This window comes from Heloderma suspectum, chromosome 4 (genome assembly GCF_057233095.1).
Source record: "Heloderma suspectum isolate Gila_16-S chromosome 4, 16-S_ref, whole genome shotgun sequence".
Classification (NCBI taxonomy): domain Eukaryota; kingdom Metazoa; phylum Chordata; class Lepidosauria; order Squamata; family Helodermatidae; genus Heloderma; species Heloderma suspectum.
In genome coordinates, this window is record NC_139461.1 from 57,451,216 (window position 1) to 57,471,340 (window position 20,125).

At 44.3% G+C, this 20,125-nt stretch overlaps 1 protein-coding gene across 4 annotated transcripts in view; it reads right to left on the minus strand.

Annotated features, from left to right (window-relative positions):
- Positions 1 to 20,125, minus strand: part of XKR9 (XK related 9) — a 33,176-nt gene that overhangs the window by 11,272 nt on the left and 1,779 nt on the right. The window contains exon 2 of one of the 4 annotated variants that reach the window (XM_084849325.1): positions 14,670 to 15,007. In XM_084849325.1, coding sequence (XP_084705451.1) covers positions 14,670 to 14,956 — 287 coding nt within the window. In that variant the 5' untranslated portion in view covers positions 14,957 to 15,007. Of the gene's footprint in view, positions 1 to 9,499; positions 10,264 to 14,669; positions 15,163 to 20,125 lie in introns of those variants that run through there. The other 3 variants (XM_084849326.1, XM_084849324.1, XM_084849327.1) reach the window with 3 other exon arrangements.

The window sequence follows — 20,125 nt, forward strand, 5'->3', positions numbered from 1 at the left end:
TAGCATCACCGATGCAATGAATATGAACCTGAGCACACTCCGGGAGAGTGCGCAGGACAGGAAGGCCTGGCGTGCTATGGTCCATGGGGTCACGAAGAGTCGGACACGACTGAACGACTGAACAACAACAACCATAACTCAATAGGACTTACTTCTAAGTAGACATGGATAGGATTGCACTATAAAATTCTCATTATAATTCTTAGGGCACATGAATTTCCTGCAATGATTATCATTTCATGGTTAGGTTGTGGCAGTGGAGAGACTAATATCCTTGGAATTGTTTTGTGTCAATTTTGCAAGATCATGATATATTGTTTCCCAATTTGGGCCTAAATGGAGTTCCCATTTTGGAACTGCCAATTCACTTAAAACTTCCTGATGGAGCAGATGAGGTTTATGATACACCACTTTGTTAACCATAACCATAGTCACATTATATCTACATTCAGACTCTGGAGCCAAAGTTTGAGACCCATCTTCCCATTCTGCTGAAAATAGCAGAGGTACACTTAATGTCTTGAGGTTCATAGAATACATGCTCCTGTTTTCTATAGCTTTATAGCCCCATCTACTCCCCCAGCCCCACTCTAAACAAGGTGTCCTTTTTTTAGAGGGGCCATAGCTCAGTGGTGGAGCACCTGCTTGGCATGCAGAAGGTCCCTGGTTCCGTCTCGGGCTTCTCCAGGTAGGGCTAGGAAAGAATCCTGCCTGAAACCCTGGAGAGCTGCTGCCAGACAGTGTCCACAATACTGGGATGGACCCAGGGTCTGACTCAGTATAAGGCAGCTTCCTATGTCACTATGTCCTTAAGGCTATGAAGTAATGTCCTATAAAATAAAACCCAAAAAATAATACTCTAAATACTTCATAATGGATTAATTCGTTGCTATATAAAGAACTTTTGCCACTCAAAACATGTTTTTTTTTCTGAGAGACATAGGGCTTCTTCACATAGAGCTTTTATCCCCTATTGAGATTGCTCACTCACGGAAGTTTGCGGGTCCTTTAGATGATGTCATTAACCTTCAGGGCATCTCAGTAATTAAATGATCTTTATTCCATTTTTTTAAAATATCAGAGATAATGAGCTATCAAATTACAACGTTTGAGTTCCGCTTGAGTTCCCTCTGTGAAAAGAGGAAAACTAACTTACAACAAGAGGAGCTAGACCACTGCACCATCTAGTGGCTGTATAATGAAACATATGGAAGACTCAGATAAAAGGGAAAAGGAAGGGAGAAAGGGAGGGGAAGGAAGAGCATGTAAAGACATTCTGTCATGATCCTGCATTTAAAACGGAGGCCATTTTAAATGAGGGATTTTATGCTGGTTTAGAGATGTTCACAGGTTTTGTTTCCGCTGTCAAATCATAATGTACATCCCCTGGCTAGGAGCTGGAACTGGTAGGGAAGATGCACAGCTTTTGCCAAACCTGTAAACTGGAGAAACTCTATTGGTTTCAGCATAATTATATTAACCCAGTACCCAAGTTGATGGCTTAAACCTTTGTCTTCAAAATGGAGGTGTCCTATGTTTGCGCATGAGTCATATTTTGAACGTATGCAAACATGAATTTGTTCACTCTGCACATCTGAACTGTTTCACAAAGAAGCAATTGCAAACAGACATGTGGGTGGGAAAGCTCCTCTTAAAGCATTCTTTATAAACTTCAATATTCTGCTGTTTCTCAAAATGACAGGGCTCTCTCTCACTCCTCTTCAATTTGTTGTTTGCAAAGGCTCTGCTTACAAGGACACATCCCAAGAAATACACATTCCCTCCTTGTGAGAATCTCTGAATGATGTCTTGAGGGTCACACGATGGCAGTTTTGTGGTGAGCTCCAGACCAGCGTGCCCTGTGGGTGCCTCCTGCCATTACTCTGGAGGAAATAAATATATTTCCATGGAGCAGTGATGGTGGCTTCCATGCCTCTGGTTCACTTCGTGATGTTTTAGTGCAACACTGACCATGAAGTCCTGTACACAGCAATCCCACTGAGTTCAGTAGGGATTGTTCCCAGGTAAGGATGTCTATTATACATGGATATACAGAGTGGCCCCAAAGTAGGTATACAGTATACTTTATTTGCATTTTATTACATTGTTTATTACATTTACATTTGTTTAACACTGTTTAATCTCGTAAGTGCTCGAAATGTATTCCATTAACTGATTTAACTGTCACTCCCTGTCACTCCCTCTTCCCAACTGTCCTTCTGACTCCACCCACACATTTTCTACTCACACATTCTCTCCCGCTCCCATCAACAGTCTAGACAACTGTATACCTACTTTTGGGCCACCCTGTATATTATACATCCTTACCTGGGAACTAGCCCCACCAGTGGAGGCTGGTGGCTCTGATGTCAGTGGGGCAAAGCCCTTTGGAGAGCTCCTTTAGAGTTCTGACTGGTTCTACCTGAAACCTGGAGCGGATTCACCACCCCACTGACATCAAAGCCACCAGCCTCCACTGTTCAACAGTGAACTTAATGAGACTTACTTCTGAGTAGATACGTATAGGATTGCTCCCTAACAATAACTTTTTCCACTTAAAGCACCAATGTGGGAATACTCAACAGTAGATTTGGGGAATATCAGGATGTCCTCATTAATCTGATCATTGTAGTGATCGTTAGGCACAAGAGTAGAAGTTCTATACACACTATGCCTGAATGGTTCATTGGGTTGTATCCAATGGTGTCCATCCACCGATGACAGATTGGTTTGGAATAAGCTGGGCCATTTCCGCCCAAGATCAGGAAATAGTGGCATGAGTGGCAAACTAAGTTCTGATGGCATCCCAGAAGAATGGAATTGCCCGCCTTGTTGTTCTTGCACCTTTGACTGAGAGCTGCATAACAGAGGTACAACGGCTCCTCTCACTGCATCTCCATGCTGGGTACGGCTGCTCTGTGACATCCTGTCTGCTCTGCGCTCTGCAAAGGCACAGGAGTTCCTTCAAGAGCAAAATGGTGACAGCCCCACAGTGCATAGGGTGGCCATTAATGCATCACCAAAGAAGAGGAAATGCATCACCAACAAAGAGGAGCAATGTGCCTACCATTTGCATATACCATTTTTATATATAGATGCAAATTTAGAAAGAACTATTATAATTTTCCCGTTCATGGATCACTGCCTTGTTGTGGCGAAGGGGCTTGCGTAACTCAGTGAAGCCATAAGCTATGCCGTGCAGGGCCACCCAAGACGGACAGGTCATGGCAGAGAGTTCTGACAAAATGTGGTCCACTGGAGAAGGAAATGGCAACCCACTCCAGTATTCTTGCCAAGAAAACCCCATGGAACGTATCACAAGGCTAAAAGAGATGACGCCGGAAGATGAGCCCCTCAGGTCGGAAGGTGTCCAATATGCTACTGGGGAAGAGCAGAGGGTATTTCCAAGTAGCGCCAGAAAGAGTGAAGCGGCTGGGCCAAACCCGAAAGGACACTCAGCTGTGGATGTGTCTGGTGGTGAAAAGAAAATCCGATGCTGTAAAGAACAATATTGTTTAGGAACCTGGAATGTCAGATCAATGAATCAAGGTAAGCTGGTGGTGGTCAAACTTGAGATGGCAAGATTGAACATCGACATCTTGGGAATCAGCGAACTAAAATGGACAGGCATGGGCGAATTTAATTCAGGTGACCATCATATCTACTATTGTGGGCAAGAATCCCTTAGAAGAAATGGAGTAGCACTCATAGTCAACAAAAGGGTGGGAAAAGCAGTACTGGGGTACAATCTTAAAAATGATAGAATGATCTCAGTACGAATCCAAGGCAAACCATTCAACATCACAGTAATTCAAGTCTATGCCCCAACCACTGAGGCCGAAGAAGCTGAGGTTGATCGGTTCTATGAAGACCTACAACACCTTCTAGAACTAACACCAAAAAAAGATGTCCTCTTCATCATAGGGGATTGGAATGCTAAAGTAGGAAGTCAAGAAATCACCGGGATAACAGGCAGGCATGGCCTTGGTGTACAAAATGAAGCAGGACAAAAGCTAATAGAGTTTTGCCAAGAGAACACGCTGATCATAGCAAACACTCTTTTCCAACAGCACAAGAGGCGACTCTACACATGGACGTCACCAGATGGTCAATATCGAAATCAGATTGATTATGTCCTTTGCAGCCAAAGATGGAGAAGCTCCATACAGTCAGTAAAAACAAGACCTGGAGCTGACTGTGGCTCAGATCATGAGCTGCTTCTTGCAAAATTTCGGCTTAAATTGAAGAACGTCGGGAAAACCACTAAACCGTTCAGGTATGACCTAAATCATATCCCTGATGAATATACAGTGGAGGTGAGGAATAGATTTCAGGGATTAGACCTGATAGACAGAGTGCCTGAGGAACTATGGACGGAGGTCCGTAACATTGTTCGGGAGGCAGCAACGAAATCCATCCCAAAGAAAAAGAAATGCAAGAAAGCAAAGTGGCTGTCTGATGAGGCTTTACAAGTAGCTCACGAAAGAAGGGAAGCGAAAAGCAAGGGAGAAAGGGGAAGATATACCCAACTGAATGCAGAGTTCCAGAGAATAGCAAGGGGAGACAAGAAGGCCTTCTTAAATGAACAATGCAAAGAAATCGAGGAAAACAACAGAATGGGAAAGACTAGAGATCTCTTCAAGAAAATTGGAGATCTCAAGGGAACGTTTCGTGCAAAGACGGGCATGATAAAGGACAAAGAAGGCAGGGACCTAACAGAAGCAGATGACATTAAGAAGAGGTGGCAAGAATACACAGAAGAACTATACAGGAAAGATCTGAATGTCCCTGATAGCCATGATAGTGCGGTCACTGAACTTGAGCCGGACATCCTCGAGAGTGAAGTCAAGTGGGCCTTAGGAAGCATTAGTAACAACAAAGCTAGCGGAGATGACAGTATTCCAGCCGAGCTATTTAAAATCCTAAAAGATGATGCTGTTAAAGTGCTGCATTCAATATGCCAACAAATCTGGAACACTCAACAGTGGCCACAAGACTGGAAAAGGTCAGTTTACATTCCAATTCCAAAGAAGGGCAACGCCAAAGAGTGGTCAAACTACCGCACAATTGCGCTCATTTCACATGCCAGCAAGGTGATGCTCAAAATCCTACAAGCTAGGCTTCAGCAGTATGCGAACCGAGAACTACCGGAAGTACAAGCTGGGTTTCGAAGAGGCAGAGGAACTAGAGATCAAATCGCCAACATTCGCTGCATCATGGAGAAAGCAGGAGAATTCCAGAAAAACGTCTATTTCTGCTTCATTGACTACGCTAAAGCCTTTGATTGTGTGGATCACAACAAACTGTGGCAAATTCTTAAAGTGATGGGAGTACCAGACCACCTTACCTGTCTCCTGAGAAACCTGTACGAGGGTCAAGAAGCAACAGTAAGAACCAGACATGGAACAACCGATTGGTTCAAAATTGGGAAAGGAGTACGACAAGGCTGCATATTGTCACCCTGCTTATTTAACTTATATGCAGAGTACATCATGAGAAATGCCGGGTTGGATGAATCAGAGGTCGGAATTAAGATTGCCGGGAGAATTATCAACAACCTCCGATATGCAGACGATACCACCCTAATGGCAGAAAACGAAGAGGATCTCAAGAGCCTCTTGTTGAGGGTGAAAGAGGAGAGTGCAAAAGCTGGTTTGAAACTCAACATTAAAAAAACGAAGATCATGGCATCTGGCCCCATCACTTCCTGGCATATAGAAGGGGAAGAAATGGAAGCAGTGACAGATTTTACTTTCTTGGGCTCCAAGATCACCGCAGACGGTGACTGTAGCCATGAAATTAAAAGACGCTTGCTCCTTGGGAGGAAAGCTATGGCCAACCTAGACAGCATAGTAAGAAGCAGAGACGTCACCTTGCCGACAAAGGTCCGTCTAATCGAAGCTATGGTTTTCCCAGTAGTAATGTATGGCTGTGAGAGCTGGACTATAAGGAAGGCTGAGCGCCGAAGAATTGATGCTTTCGAACTGTGGTGCTGGAGAAGACTCTTACGAGTCCCCTGGATTGCAAGGCGGTCAAATCAGTCCATCCTAAAGGAAATCAACCCTGAGTGCTCATTGGAAGGACAGATAATGAAGCTGAAGCTCCAATATTTTGGCCACCTAATGCGAAGAGAAAACTCCCTGGAAAAGACCCTGATGCTGGGAAAGACTGAAGGCCAAAGGAGAAGGGGACGGCAGAGGATGAGATGGCTAGATAGCATCACGGATGCAATGAATATGAACTTGAGCACGCTCCGGGAGAGAGCGCAGGACAGGAAGGCCTGGCGTGCTATGGTCCATGGGGTCATGAAGAGTCGGACACGACTGAACGACTGAACAACAAATTATAATTTTAACAGAAATATGCTGCAGCTTACTATAGTGCGGAAGGCTGTGGCCAGGTGGTCTGTGTGCCTGCCTGTTCGGTCTGCTGCCTGAGTGCTAAGTACTGATGGGCAACTGTTCTTATGGTTATCTTTAAAATAGAATGGAACAGGTCAGGCCTTTCAAACAGAGGATGCCTTCAAACAGAGGCCTGTCCTCATAAAAGAGGGCACATAGCCACTCTGCTATAGGCCTCTACAGAGCACTGCAGGGTGGGCAGCAACCCTGCTCTGTACTTGCTGGATGGCTGCCTGATGACCAGTGAGAGACAAGAGATTAGCATCTAAACCCAACCCCACCCCCATAATCTCCAGTTAGGGACAGTGCCAGTTTCTTAGCATTCTGCCATGCTCTTGAACAATGGCCAGATACCTTGCAATCCCTTGCCATTTGGGCTAGTGCCGTGCTCAACCCTACCACCTACTTTAGTGAAATTCTTCCCTCCCATTTTTTTTGTCTGCCTCTTTTAAAGGGATGGGGACAAGTTCGAAGAATTTCTCATTAGGGAGGGGAGCTGGGGTTCCATTTAACTTTTAAGCATAGGAGCTGACCAAGGGTGTTGCATTCTTGCATGGGTTCCTCATACAACTACTCATGTGACTGCACACCTCTCCGTTGACCATTCATCACAGCAGACTTCTGGAGAACAGTTGAACAGCTTCATTAAACAGATAATAAATACAACTGGCACTGAGACTCACAAACACAGGACTGACTCAGGGGAGAAGAAGAACACAGAACCTAAGTCCCCTGCACTGAATTATTGGAGGCGGAGTGGCTACAGCCAATCTCCTTTTAACCCTTCACAGACCATACACCACCTCCCGCTTTCTCAGCTAAAGCATTTCTCTCAAATAAGGCAGCATGGATTCTCTGATGGTTGTGGAGTCAGAGGTTACAAGCACTTGACTCTCCAATGGGATTAGGTCTTTATCGCTACCTCATTAGGAAATCATGGTACTCTGCTGACATTTTCACAGTCCAACACTTTGAGTCTGTGTGGTCTTTTGCTGCAGTACCTCTTCAGGCTCTGGCAGGGGTCCTACCCTCTGACATGATTGTTGATCTGGAGGTTCAGGGTGGCATTCTCCTGAAGACCCATGAGTTGTAATCAGCCTGTGGCACGGCTGAAGCACGGGATTTCCTTAGGTGCTGCAGTTCCTCCAGTAAGTGTTTCCTCCATTAGCCCTTACATCATAGGAACAAGGCTCAGATCTTTTGCATACCACTGCTGGAGGAATCCATTCACCACCTGCCTGCATTCTGACCCTCTCCCCTTCTGACAATAATGGAAGAGGTGATGCATGAATGTCACAGTACCTTTTCTGGCATGTTTGACAAGTCTTTAGCTGCTCATGGGCACGACTGGGGATTCACAGTATGAGAGCTGATGCTGTAACCGACCCATCAACACTTGCACCACTGCAAATTGTGACCCAGTGACTGGTGTGTTCCTTAGATGCAGTAAGGCTAATTAGGGATCAGAATCTTCCAATGCAGATTTTTTGAACAGGAGCCTGGGCATTTCTACACCACCCTAAAATCCTGCATTTAAAACGGGGCTTTCTGCTTCCATTTTAAATGCAGGATCACAACTGACTGCCTTTACACACGCTCCCCCCCCCCCCGCTTTCAGTTTCTTTGCAGGATTAGGAAGGGCTTCTTTACACGGCAGCCACGTGGTTTGAACCGAGGGAGCACCTTCCTTCTCAAAGCCCCAATCCTGGGCACTTGGGAGCAAGCCACATTGAACTCACTGGGACTTATTTCTGAGTAGACATAAGATCACCCTGTAAGTCTGCAACCCTCGAGTAAGCCCCATTGAACTTAATAGGGTGCTCTGAAACAACAGAGGACGTTGCTTCTGAGCTTGGTGGGGTGGGGGATCAGATGAGGCATTTTTCCCTCTTCTCCCTCCAATTGAGGCAGGAGATGCAATCGGCAGGAAGGAGGCAGGAGACGCAGTCGGCAGGCGATTCTTGCCCTCGTGCCTGTCAAATCTGCTCCTGCACGCCCTGCTCCCATCTTCAATGCCTTCCTCATCCTGACCGCGCCCCCAGCAACCAAAAACAAATGCCCACAGCAGGCAGGCAGAGCTGTTTCTTCCACTATGGGAGAAGTTGTTGTGCCGGTCATGGCACTCCTGTTCCGTGGGCTGGAAAAAATACCCCATTTTTTCCGTTTGAGGAAAACACGGGATAGGTTGGAGGAAATAGTGGAATAATGACTGGACAATGACAACGTCATGTAATGGACCCGCACAATTCAGTGAGTGAGCAACCATGAATGCGCAATAAACTTGAGGTGTAGAGATCCCCCCTGACAGTTTGGACAGTACACTTTGCTTGTCCATTGGCTTGTGGATAACCAGGGATGGAGCAGATCAACAAAATACCCCAGTCACTTGCAAAGTGGGCTGGATGTACCCGATCTCATCTGATCTTGAAAGCTAAGCAGGGTCAGCCCTGGTTAGTACTTGGATGGGAGACTGCCTGGGAATCAGGCTTCCTGCATTGAGCAGGGGGCTGGACTCAATGGTCTTGTAGGCCCCTTCCAACCCTATGATTCTGTGATTCTAAGGGTACCTGATTGGACACTATCTCCTTGCGTATGCCATGGCATGAAAAGCAGGCTTCATCTTGGCTATTACAGATCCAGCAGTCTTGTCCTGAAGGTGCTGTAGTAGACATGCTCCTAGGCCAACTTGAGAGCGTCAGCCTGAATTTCCAACTGTTGACTGGGTTCATAATAGCATAGCACCAAAGGTGAAATAATGGCTTACTTGAGCTTGTTTAAAACTGTCGGCTGTTCCACACCCCATTGCCACACAATATCTTTGTGCAGCAGAGTCCTAACCAGCGCTGTCAGGCTGGATTCCTTAGGAATGAATTGAGCCAAATACTTAATGTCCCTAAGAGCCTTTGCAGACCTTTCTTCTCATTGGATGAAGGCATTGTATTTGCTGTCATCTGAGATCACTCCCTCGCTTGAGTAGATGTGACCCATATATCTGACATGATCAACCAGATATTGCATCTTGTCTTTATTGAACTTGACACCTGTGGAGCAGGCTTTTTCTAGAACTTGCATCAGAAAGGTGTCATGCTCTGCCTTACCTGCAGCAGCAATGATCTGCTATGATGTGGATGCCTGGGATGTCTCCAAAACACTCGTAGTTCTTCTGCTGGAAGACCTCACTAGGAGATTTGATGCCAAAAGGGTGTCTGTTGAAATGATATTGCCTCTGTTGGGTGTTGAATGTGCATAGTTCAGGTGACTCACTGTCCAGCGCTACCTGCCAGTAAACATCTTTTTCATCTAGGATGGTGAAGATTTTCTTTCCTGCCAGGTTTCTCTGGACATCATCAATTGTGGGGATGGAAAAATGTTGCCTCTTGACTGCCTTGTTAAGGTCCCTGGGATCTAGACACAGTTTGAGTGACCCATTCTTCTTTTGCATGATGCCAGGTTGCTCACCCATGCTGTGGGCTAAGTCACTTTAGAGATGACCCCTATTGACTCAGGGTGTTCCAGGGCAGGCTTCAGTTGTTCCACTATGGTGTGGGGAATCTTTCTACACCCATGAACAACAAGGGGTTCTGCTGGGTCCGCAGAAATGTGATGCATGCTCTGGAAAGCATCCCAGGCCTTCAAAAAATCAGAGTACGCAGCAAAGAGATAATCTTTATTGGCGGGCAACTGATGTGAGACTTCATGCACACACCTGGCCAGGTTCAGCGCCACACATGGTGTGTGGCCTAATAGTGGTGGATCTTCTTTGGCAGTAATATAGAATATAAGACCTGCCTCAAATGTACCTTTTTTGCAAAGAGCTATAAATGTCCCTTTGGGTGTAATTCATGCACCACCAAATGCAATCAGGGTGACACCTGGTGGAGTTTTTTTGTACCTTTTTTTGCAATGGTCTAGCTACGTCTTCAGAATACTGTTGACATCTGCACAAGGTCCAGTTTGAAAGAAATGGGCTTTCCAGCAACAATCACCTCCTCACACCAGGGAGCAGTAGATGCCTTCTGCTCTGCAGCCTGGCCTGCAAATACAGAGCCTACAAATGAAGGATTGAGGTCCTTGTCCTGGGGCTGAATTGCTTGCACAGTTTTGCAAAGTGATGTTTTCCTGAGCAGTTAAAACAAATAGCTCCACATGCTGGGGAATCCCTGGGAAGGTGGGTGGTGCGTGCCACACTTGTTCTAGGCTTTCTCTTTTGCTGATGAATTTGCAAGAAACTTTGTTGCTTTTCATACTCCTGGGGCTTTGCATGCATTTGCCTCTCTGAAAGTCCAAGCCCTTGCAAGTATTGTGCAGCTGCTTCCGCTCTGTAAATGTCTAGAGCTCAAGTCAAGGTGAAATCATGCTCTCTTAGCAACTGGGCCCTCGGCCTGCCTGAGCTCACTCCGCAAACAATACGATCCTCAATGAGGGCTTCTAACAAGTCTCCAAATTCACACTTCTGTGCCAGTAGCTTCAAATCTGTAAGACTAGGATCAATGCTTTCCCCCTTCTTCATGGCCTCTGGTAAAGAATTTGCCTCTTGCATAAGACACATTCTGTTCTGGAGCACAGTGGGCCTCAAATTTGCTTGTAACAACTCTGATCTTTTGCTTATCAGCCTCTTCAGTAAACTGGAGGATACTGAAAACCTCCTGACCTCTTCTCCAGCCACCTGCAGAGAGCAGTCTGGAATCTTTCACCCTTTTTATCTGCACCACAGATGATGCAGTGTACTTGGAAGCCCTGCTACCACTTTCTCCAGTTGCTGGCCACATTGCCCTGAAGCACTAGCTTTCCTGGGGACTCTATTTGCACCACCACCATACTGCTGGGATATCAATGGAAAACTGGCCCAGTTCTAACACCTTGTATGGACTCTTATATGGGTCCCTTGTGCAATGACTCATATGATTGCACACCTCTCTGTTGACCTTTCACCATAGCAGATTTCTGGAGAACAGTTGAACAGCGTTATTAAACGGGGGAGGGGGGTGTCTCCACAACAACGGAAAGAGAAGCGAATGGTGGCTTAAGCAGATTCTTCAAGGAACCGGCTTCGGTCCGCACAGGGCTCCATGAAAGAGTGCGCTCCACTATTCTAAGTCACTTCACAGGAATATATGTCTGGCTGGGAGGTGGGGTGTTGGAGGGAACGTCATCAGACTGGCAGGGGCCACTCAACCAATAAGAGAGGCTTCTCCCCCTCCCATGTCCAGGCTCTACCTCCCCCTTCTCCTTCCCCTGAAGCTCCCATAATGCGAAGGAGCAAAGCTTCGCATTAACTATTTCCTTACAACAACAAAGCAAACAGTAAAGAAATGCAGCATTAATATTTAGGAAACAAGCTTCGTTGAACACATGGGAGTTACTTCTGAGGAGACACTTGCTTTCCCTACCTATTCCTGATTCCTCCACTTTTTTAAAAAAAAATTCTTTCCCTTTAAAACCGCATTAGCAAGCACTACCCCATCTCACTATCATGTATTTGCCAGCAATTCCTACGCCCCTATCCCACTATCACATATTTGCCAGCAATTCCTATGCCCCCTATCCCACTATCACATATTTGCCAGCAATTCCTATGCCCCCTATCTCACTATCCTGTCAGGGTGGACACTCAGCCCATAGAATCCCAGAGTAGTTCTGATTCTGAGGAAGAGCAGTCGCTCCTGGGACAGGAGCGCGCTCCTCTTTCCCAGGACCAACAGCTGACGGAGATTCCTCCCACCAGCATTCCTAGTTTAGTTAGCAGTCCAGGGAGTGACCAAGCACAGATAGCAGATTTGGTGGATGCGCGACGCAGACGCAGAGAGCGGCGCCAGATGGAGGGCACGGAAAGGAGGCGAAGTGCCAGGTTGGCACGCAAACAGCTGTGCCCAGAGGCTCCAAGGGAAAAGGGAAGGGACTCTCCCTAGTCCTTAAGTTCAGGGGTCTGCCAGTAATTCCCTTTCAAACGGGGACCAACTGTTCCAACTTAGGACATAGGTACTGTGCTGCTCAGAGCTAGCTGCAATTGGTATAGTTGTTAAGTTGTAAAAGAAGAATAAAGCTTTGAAAGGAATTCCTTTGTCTGTGTCTGGACTTGGCTACTGGTTTAGACAGAGAGAGACCTCCAAGGAGCCCTTGACATATCCCATGATATGGAAAGAACTCAAGATTTTAAAAATTTGAACGTGGGAGAAAGCAAAAGCAACAGATTTGCCTGTCCCATGTGATGAAGATGCCCCATTTTCTTCTAAAGAAGGGAAAACATTCCTTTCAGGGAACTTACATGGTGCCTTCCAAAGGGGAATGACTCTTCTTTCATGGAATTTACTTGTTGCAGTACCTAAAGAAGCCTTAGTAGCTGTGGTGTAACAAACTAAAAATACAAGACCTGATTCCTGTTTCTTTGAGAATGCCTGCTGTACAGACAGAAACCATAGATGCCTCGTTAATGGCTTTGAATTTAATATGTAAAAACGAGAAAAAATATGTCTATATAGAGTGGCTTTCTTGTATTGTGCTGACACACATTTATCTTTCTGAATGACAGTAACCCTGCAACAAGTTCAGCTTAAAAAACAATCAAGAACATAAAACATCTGGTTCTTACATCCCACATCTAGGCATCAGTATAGTGGTACAGTGTTTTCCAGAAAGTCTATTAGAGTAAATCAATCTGTTACTCTCACACACACACACACACACACATCCATCTAGGCCTGTGGTCATCCAAGCTATCTGTTGTTGGGGCAAATCTGCTGCATTACATAAAGGCTGCCAAGTTCACAGCTGAGACGTTTGATAAGGTGTGAGATGACCTTTGGACTTCTGGCAAGGATTCTCACAAAGGAAGGTATTTGCCAGATAACACTGATCGTTTACCTAGGGAGGACTTGTTGGGTTGCATTTAGTTTCCACTTCTTGACAGCCATTATAGAAATATAAACTTGCTCTTTGGGCCTTGTATTAACACTAGTTTAAATGCACTCATTTTGTTTTGTTTCCTTTTAAAGTTTGACTTATATTTGGAATGGATGGAAAATATATTGAATAGAAATAAAGATCAAAAGAATTTTAAAAACTACGTAACATTTGAGCATGTATAATGTTTAGTCTTGAATGCTTTAATACATTCATTTGTGCAATGAGCTCCCTCCTTGTTTTTTCCAGGGTCATTTTGTTTCGAATCCACTGTAACCTGCTTTTTCTCCACCATGTGACTTCCTTCCTTTACTTCCAAGTTGGAGCCACTCTGACCTGCTCTTTCTGTGGTTCCAGCCAGGCTTTGTACCAGCATTCCCCAACCTGGTGTCCTCCAGAAATGCAGGACTACAACTCCCATTATCCCTTATCATTGGCTATGATGGCTATGGCTGATCACCCACCTTTTAAAATGGCAGCTCCTAGATCGTACACCATGCTAGCACTATCTGATTCATGCAATATTATTAAAAGAAGTTTAAATAACAGAATGCCCTATATATACAAATGTACACCACACAGAGGACTTTGGTTATTGATCAGTTTAGAAGTACAGAAAATAAATAAAGCAGAATGTGAATAAATGGAATTCTCTACCATTATAGAGCATTAAATCTCACAAATGTCTCCAATTCACACCTTGCTTTCTCCAAACTTCGATAATTTTCAGGCTATATTAATGTTAGAGAAATTCGATATAGTTAGGATTTCAGTCAATCTCACTTGGTGAAGATCAAATGCATCACTGACTTAAAGCTATGTTATGGTTGCCTTCGACAGATGCGTGATTATTACAGTGGAATAAGGAAAAAACCATCAGGTTTCTAAGTATGAAAATCAAAGGAAATAGAAATATACAGCAAAAGATTTGGCTGGTTATTTCCACAACGCATTATGAAAACCACCTCTTCTTACCTCTGGACCTCTGGGATGTAAGCATCTCATATTGCTACCAATTATCTCTTCTAGTTTTCCTTCCCCTTTCAGTGTCTTCTCCTCACTCTTTTGGATCACTCCATATCCAACCGTTCCTTCTTGGGCCCTGGCATTTCCTTTGGCCAGTTGCCTTCTCAGACCATTTCCCTCTCCTTTCCTAGACCCGTTTCTCCTACCCATCCTTCTTTCTGCCCTGCCCCTTTCTACCAACTCAGCCAATAGCAGCCAGAGACCTGTTCTCCTACCCTCACCTCTGTACTAATAGGACTATTCAACCAATCCCCACTCACCACCCCCACCCATAGGAAAAATCATTTTGTGCATCAGTACACATATAAATACTCTGTTCTATGTTCAAAGTTTGGCGCTTACCTTGTAAATATTCCACCATGTAATAAATGTACTAGAAGAATAATCCTCTTCATATTCTCAGCATCATCTTCTTTAAACCAAGTGTAACTGAAAAACTGGATAACTACTGATGAAAAAAGTCCTGTGGCCAATATTAAGGCACCCCACAAATAATGTCCCTCACATAAATATTTCTTTACTATCCAAAGATCTGTTCCGCTATCAGCTATATAAACCACCATTCCAAAAACCATCATAGCAAAATCTCGCTTAGTAAATCTCATTGTCTTGTTTTCATGATTGACCATATCATCTCAGGTGAGAATTTAAAAATGCATTTCTTGATGTAAATCTTCACTCTGTGAAGGAACAGAGATGTGTATTTTCTGGAATAGCAAATCAAATCAAAATTACAGGTCCTTAAGTATATTATTAACTCTGTTACACTGCTAACAATTCATTAGGGAAAGTATCTGTGTGTAATGTTGACAAGATTAATTCCTCCTGATGGGTCCTGGAAAATAATAAATAATGAGTAACTAGGTAATTCAAAACAGCATTAAAAAAAACCTCTTATCAGCAACCTAAGTATTTATAAGGATGACAACCTGCACTATCCAATCCTATATTTAACTGTATTCAGTGATTTCAGTGGGTGGCCCTGTTGGTCTATTGCAACAAAAACAACAAAGGTTCTTCTGGCACCTTAAAGACTACATCTGATGAAGTGGGCTATAATTCACAAAAGCTTATGCCAGAATAAATGTGTTAGAGCATCTCTACACCAGCCTAAAATCCTGCATTTAAAATGGGGCTTTCTGCTTGGATCATGACGGACTCCCTTTACACATGCGTCCTTTTCCCTCTCCCCTTTCCCCCACCTTCTCCCCCTTATCTGAGTTTTCTGTATGTTTCATTGGTCTAGCTCCTCTTCTTGCGGCTTTTCCTTTTTCAGAGGAAACTCAATCTGAACACAAGCAGGGTAATTTGATAGCTCATTATCTCCGGTCTATTTAAAAATGGAATAAAGGTCATTTCGTACAGGAGACGCCCTGGAGATTCACAACATCATCGAAAGAGCCCGCAAACTTCTGCGAGTGAGCAGTCTCAATAGCAGGATAAAAGTTCCGTGTGAAGAAGCCCTTAATCTTTAAGGTGCCACCAGACTCTTTGTTGTTTGTGTTCAGTGAAGGCTTTCTCCCAGGTAACTCTGCATAATATTGCAGCTATAATCTGTTAATTGGATCTATTGATCAGTTAAAAACCTTTTAAATTGATTAAGGCATTCCAGAATAATAAGTCGGCACATGATGTTTCTAAAAAGTGTAATAATTCTTTTAAAAATAACTATAAAAAGGCAGCATCTCTCTTACTAGGGGTGGGGGGAGATGGTGTTTTCTACAACATATACCGTCAGGGCCAGAAATATTGGAACAAGGATAACTGTTTTGGCAGTTGGCCTCTGTACACCACCACATTGAACTTGAAAGGAAACACACCCAGATGGGAGCGAAGTCAGGACTTTCAGCTGTAATTCAAGGGGTTTGACAAAAGTGGGGCACTAACCATTCAGGAAGTACAGCCGGTGGCATACACCCCCCCCCCCATCGTTGGTGGCTCATAAGTAATGGAACGAATGGCTGACGAGCACCTGCATAGCCAGGTGTGGCCCGTTTCCTGGGTGCCCCATGACCAATCAAGCAGATAAAAGGCCTGGAGGTGGTTCTGAGTGTTACATTTGCATTTGGTAGCTGTTCACTGGAACTCCCAACATGAAGTCCAAAGAGGTGTCCATGCGAGTGAAAGAGGCCATCATTAGGCTGAGGAAACAAAATAAACCCATCAGAGAGACAGCAAAAACAGTGGGAGTGGCCAACACAACAGTTTGGATCATCCTGAAAAAGAAGGAATTAACTGGCAAGCTCAGCAACAGCAAAAGGCCTGGAAGACCATGGAAGACAACTAAAGTGGATGACCGCAGAATTCTGCTCATGGTGAAGAGGAACCCTTTCACAACATCTAGCCAGGTCAAGAATGCTCTTGAGGAGGTAGGCATGTCATTGTCAACATCTACAGTCAAGAAACGGCTTTATGAATGTAAATACAGAGGCTTCACAACAAGGTGCAAACCACTGGTAACGCTCAAGAACAGACAGGCCAGATTAGCCTTTGCCAGAAAACACCTAAAAAAGCCTGCCCAGTTCTGGAATAAGATTCTTTGGACTGATGAAACCAAGATTAACTTATACCAGAATGATGGGAAGAGAAAAGTATGGAGAAGGAAAGGAACAGCTCATGATCCAAAGCATACCACATCATCTGTCAAACATGGTGGAGGCAATGTTATGGCATGGGCATGTATGGCTGCCAATGGAACTGGGTCACTGGTGTTTATTGATGACCTGACTGCTGATAAAAGCAGCAGGATGAATTCTGAAGTGTATAGGACTATACTTTCTGTTCAGATTCAGCCGAATGCTGCCAAACTGATAAGACGCTGCTTCATATTGCAGATGGATAATGACCCCAAACATACAGCAAAGGCTACCCAAGAGTTTCTCAAGGCAAAGAAGTGGGATGTTCTTCAATGGCCAAGTCAGTCACCTGATCTCCACCCAATAGAGCATGCTTTTCACTTCCTGAAGACAAGACTGAAGGCAGAAATACCCACAGACAAGCAGCAGCTGAAGGCAGCTGCAGGAAAGGCCTGGCAAAGCATCTCGAGAGAGGACACTCAGCATTTGGTCATGTCCATGGGTTCCAGACTTCAGGCAGTCATTGACGCAAAGGATTTTCATCCAGATATTAAAGGCGATCCGTAAGTCTGAAGTGATCTTGGTTTGTTCCATTACTTATGAGCCACCAATGATCGGTGTGTGTGTATGCCACTGGCTGTACTTTCTGAATGGTTAGTGCCCCACTTTTGTCAAACCCCTTGAATTACAGCTGAAAGTCCTGACTTCACTCTCACCTGGATGTGTTTCCTTTCAACTTCAATGTGTTGGTGCCAAAGTTTGGATAACTGCCAAAACAGTTACCCTTGTTCCAATATTTCTGGCCCTGACTGTACATGCACCATCTAAAAACAAACTGCTTTTTTCTTCAAACTTATTTTTCATCATATGCAAATTTATGGAGACTTTGGGGATGATGAACAGTGGGAGAAGTTCACTGCATGTGTGTACATGCGCATGCATGTGTGCGCGTAAGGTTTACAGTGTGAAAGGCATTTGACAGCCCAATTCAAAGTGCTAGTTTTAGGCTTTAAAGGCACAATCCTATGCATGTTTAGATAGCAAAAATGTCCTACAACCCAACATCCCCCTGGGGAATGCTGGGAGCCATAGGACTTTTTCCGGTCTAAACATACATAGGATTGTACCCTAAAGCCCTGAACAGCTTGGGGCCAGGTTACTTGAAGCAACGCCTCTTCCCATATTTTCCTATCTGAATGCTAAGGTCATCATCAGAACTGAGGCAGCTGACTATAAGAGAGAGGGCTTTTTTGGTGGTGAAACATCCCTCCCCGCCCACTTCCCAGAGACTCTCTGGGAATGGCCTTCCCAGAGACTCTCCTGTGGAGCGTACATTATGGAGTTTTCAGCACCAGTTGTAGAACGTTTTATTTTCCCAAAAATTTTAGGAACTCTTTTAGTGTTTTTAGAACACTGCCTTGTTTTATCCCTGCTGCTTTAAAAAAAAAACTTTTGGCTTTATTATTTGCTCCATTGTTTTTATCTTGTGCTGCTTTATTGTCAATGTTTTATTGTTATCTTGTATTTTCTGTTTTTAATTTATCTGTACACTGCCCAGAGAACTTCAGTTATTGGGTGGTCTAAAACTGAAATAAATAACTGCAATAATAAATAGTTGTCCATTAGACTAGCACTACTGCCATCTCCACAGCAAACAATCAATATTAATTCCGTATCTTCTTGTGCCAAGAATCCCAGTATTCAGCAATTTGGATTACTGCTTTGAATGCTGGTAAAAAGTAATTCCCCACACACCAAAAGAACTTGCTATCTGTGTGATTCAGGGACAGCTGTGCATTTCTCTCGAATAAACCACAACATGTGGAAAGGTCCAGAGATGAGCCCCAGCCCCAGACATTTCACTGCCTGAAGCAGAGCAGCAAACGGCACCCGCCTCCCCGACCCAAGTCAAGGTGCACAGTACCCAAGGCTAGTTAGATTATTTTGGTACCTGAGGCAGAAAATCCCACAAGCATCTCTCCCCATCCTTGGCAGTAAAAATACAATAATAACAAATTAATAAATAACACTTTGCTGCCCTTTCATAACACCCCAGATCTGCTGCCTAAGGCAACTGCCTCGCTGTACCTAATGGTAGGGCCAGCCAGAAACATTTCATTTCCTGTTGAATGCCATATTGTGTAATTACTTTTATTGCCAGTTTTATCACTGTCTGCCCCAACCCATGCTTAGCAGGCTAGGCTGGGCTGCTGCAATGTCCCAACCTTTGCAAGCCACTGTATGACTTTTTTTTTTTGAGAATAGCAAGGAGAGACAAGAAGGCCTTCTTAAATGAACAATGCAAAGAAATCGAAGAAAACAATAGAATGAGAAAGACTAGAGATCTCTTCAAGAAAATTGGAGATATCAAAGGAACGTTTTGTGCAAAGACGGGCATGATAAAGGACAAAGAAGGCGGGGACCTAACAGAAGCAGATGAGATTAAGAAGAGGTGGCAAGAATACACAGAAGAACTATACCGGAAAGATCTTAATGTTCCTGATAGCCATGATAGTGCAGTCACTGAACTTGAGCCGGACATCCTAGAGAGTGAAGTCAAGTGGGCCTTAGGAAGCATTACTAACGACAAAGCTAGCGGAGATGACAGTATTCCAGCTGAGCTATTTAAGATCCTAAAAGATGATGCTGTTAAAGTGCTGCACTCAATATGCCAACAAATTTGGAACACTCAACAATGGCCACAAGACTGGAAAAGGTCAGTTTACATTCCAATTCCAAAGAAGGGCAATGACAAAGAGTGTTCAAACTACTGTACAATTGCGCTCATTTCACATGCCAGCAAGGTTATGCTCAAAATCCTACAAGCTAGGCTTCAGCAGTATGTGAACCGAGAACTACCGGAAGTACAAGCGGGGTTTCGAAGAGGCAGAGAAACTAGAGATCAAATCGCCAACATTCGCTGGATCATGCAGACAGCAAGAGAATTCCAGAAAAACTCTGCTTCATTGACTACGCTAAAGCCTTTGATTGTGTGGATCACAACAAACTGTGGCAAATTCTTAAAGTGATGGGAGTACCAGACCACCTTACCTGTCTCCTGAGAAACCTGTACGAGGGTCAAGAAGCAACAGTAAGAACCGGACATGGAACAACCGACTGGTTCAAAATTGGGAAAGGAGTACGACAAGGCTGTATATTGTCACCCTGCTTATTTAATTTATATGCAGAGTACATCATGAGAAACACCGGGTTGGATGAATC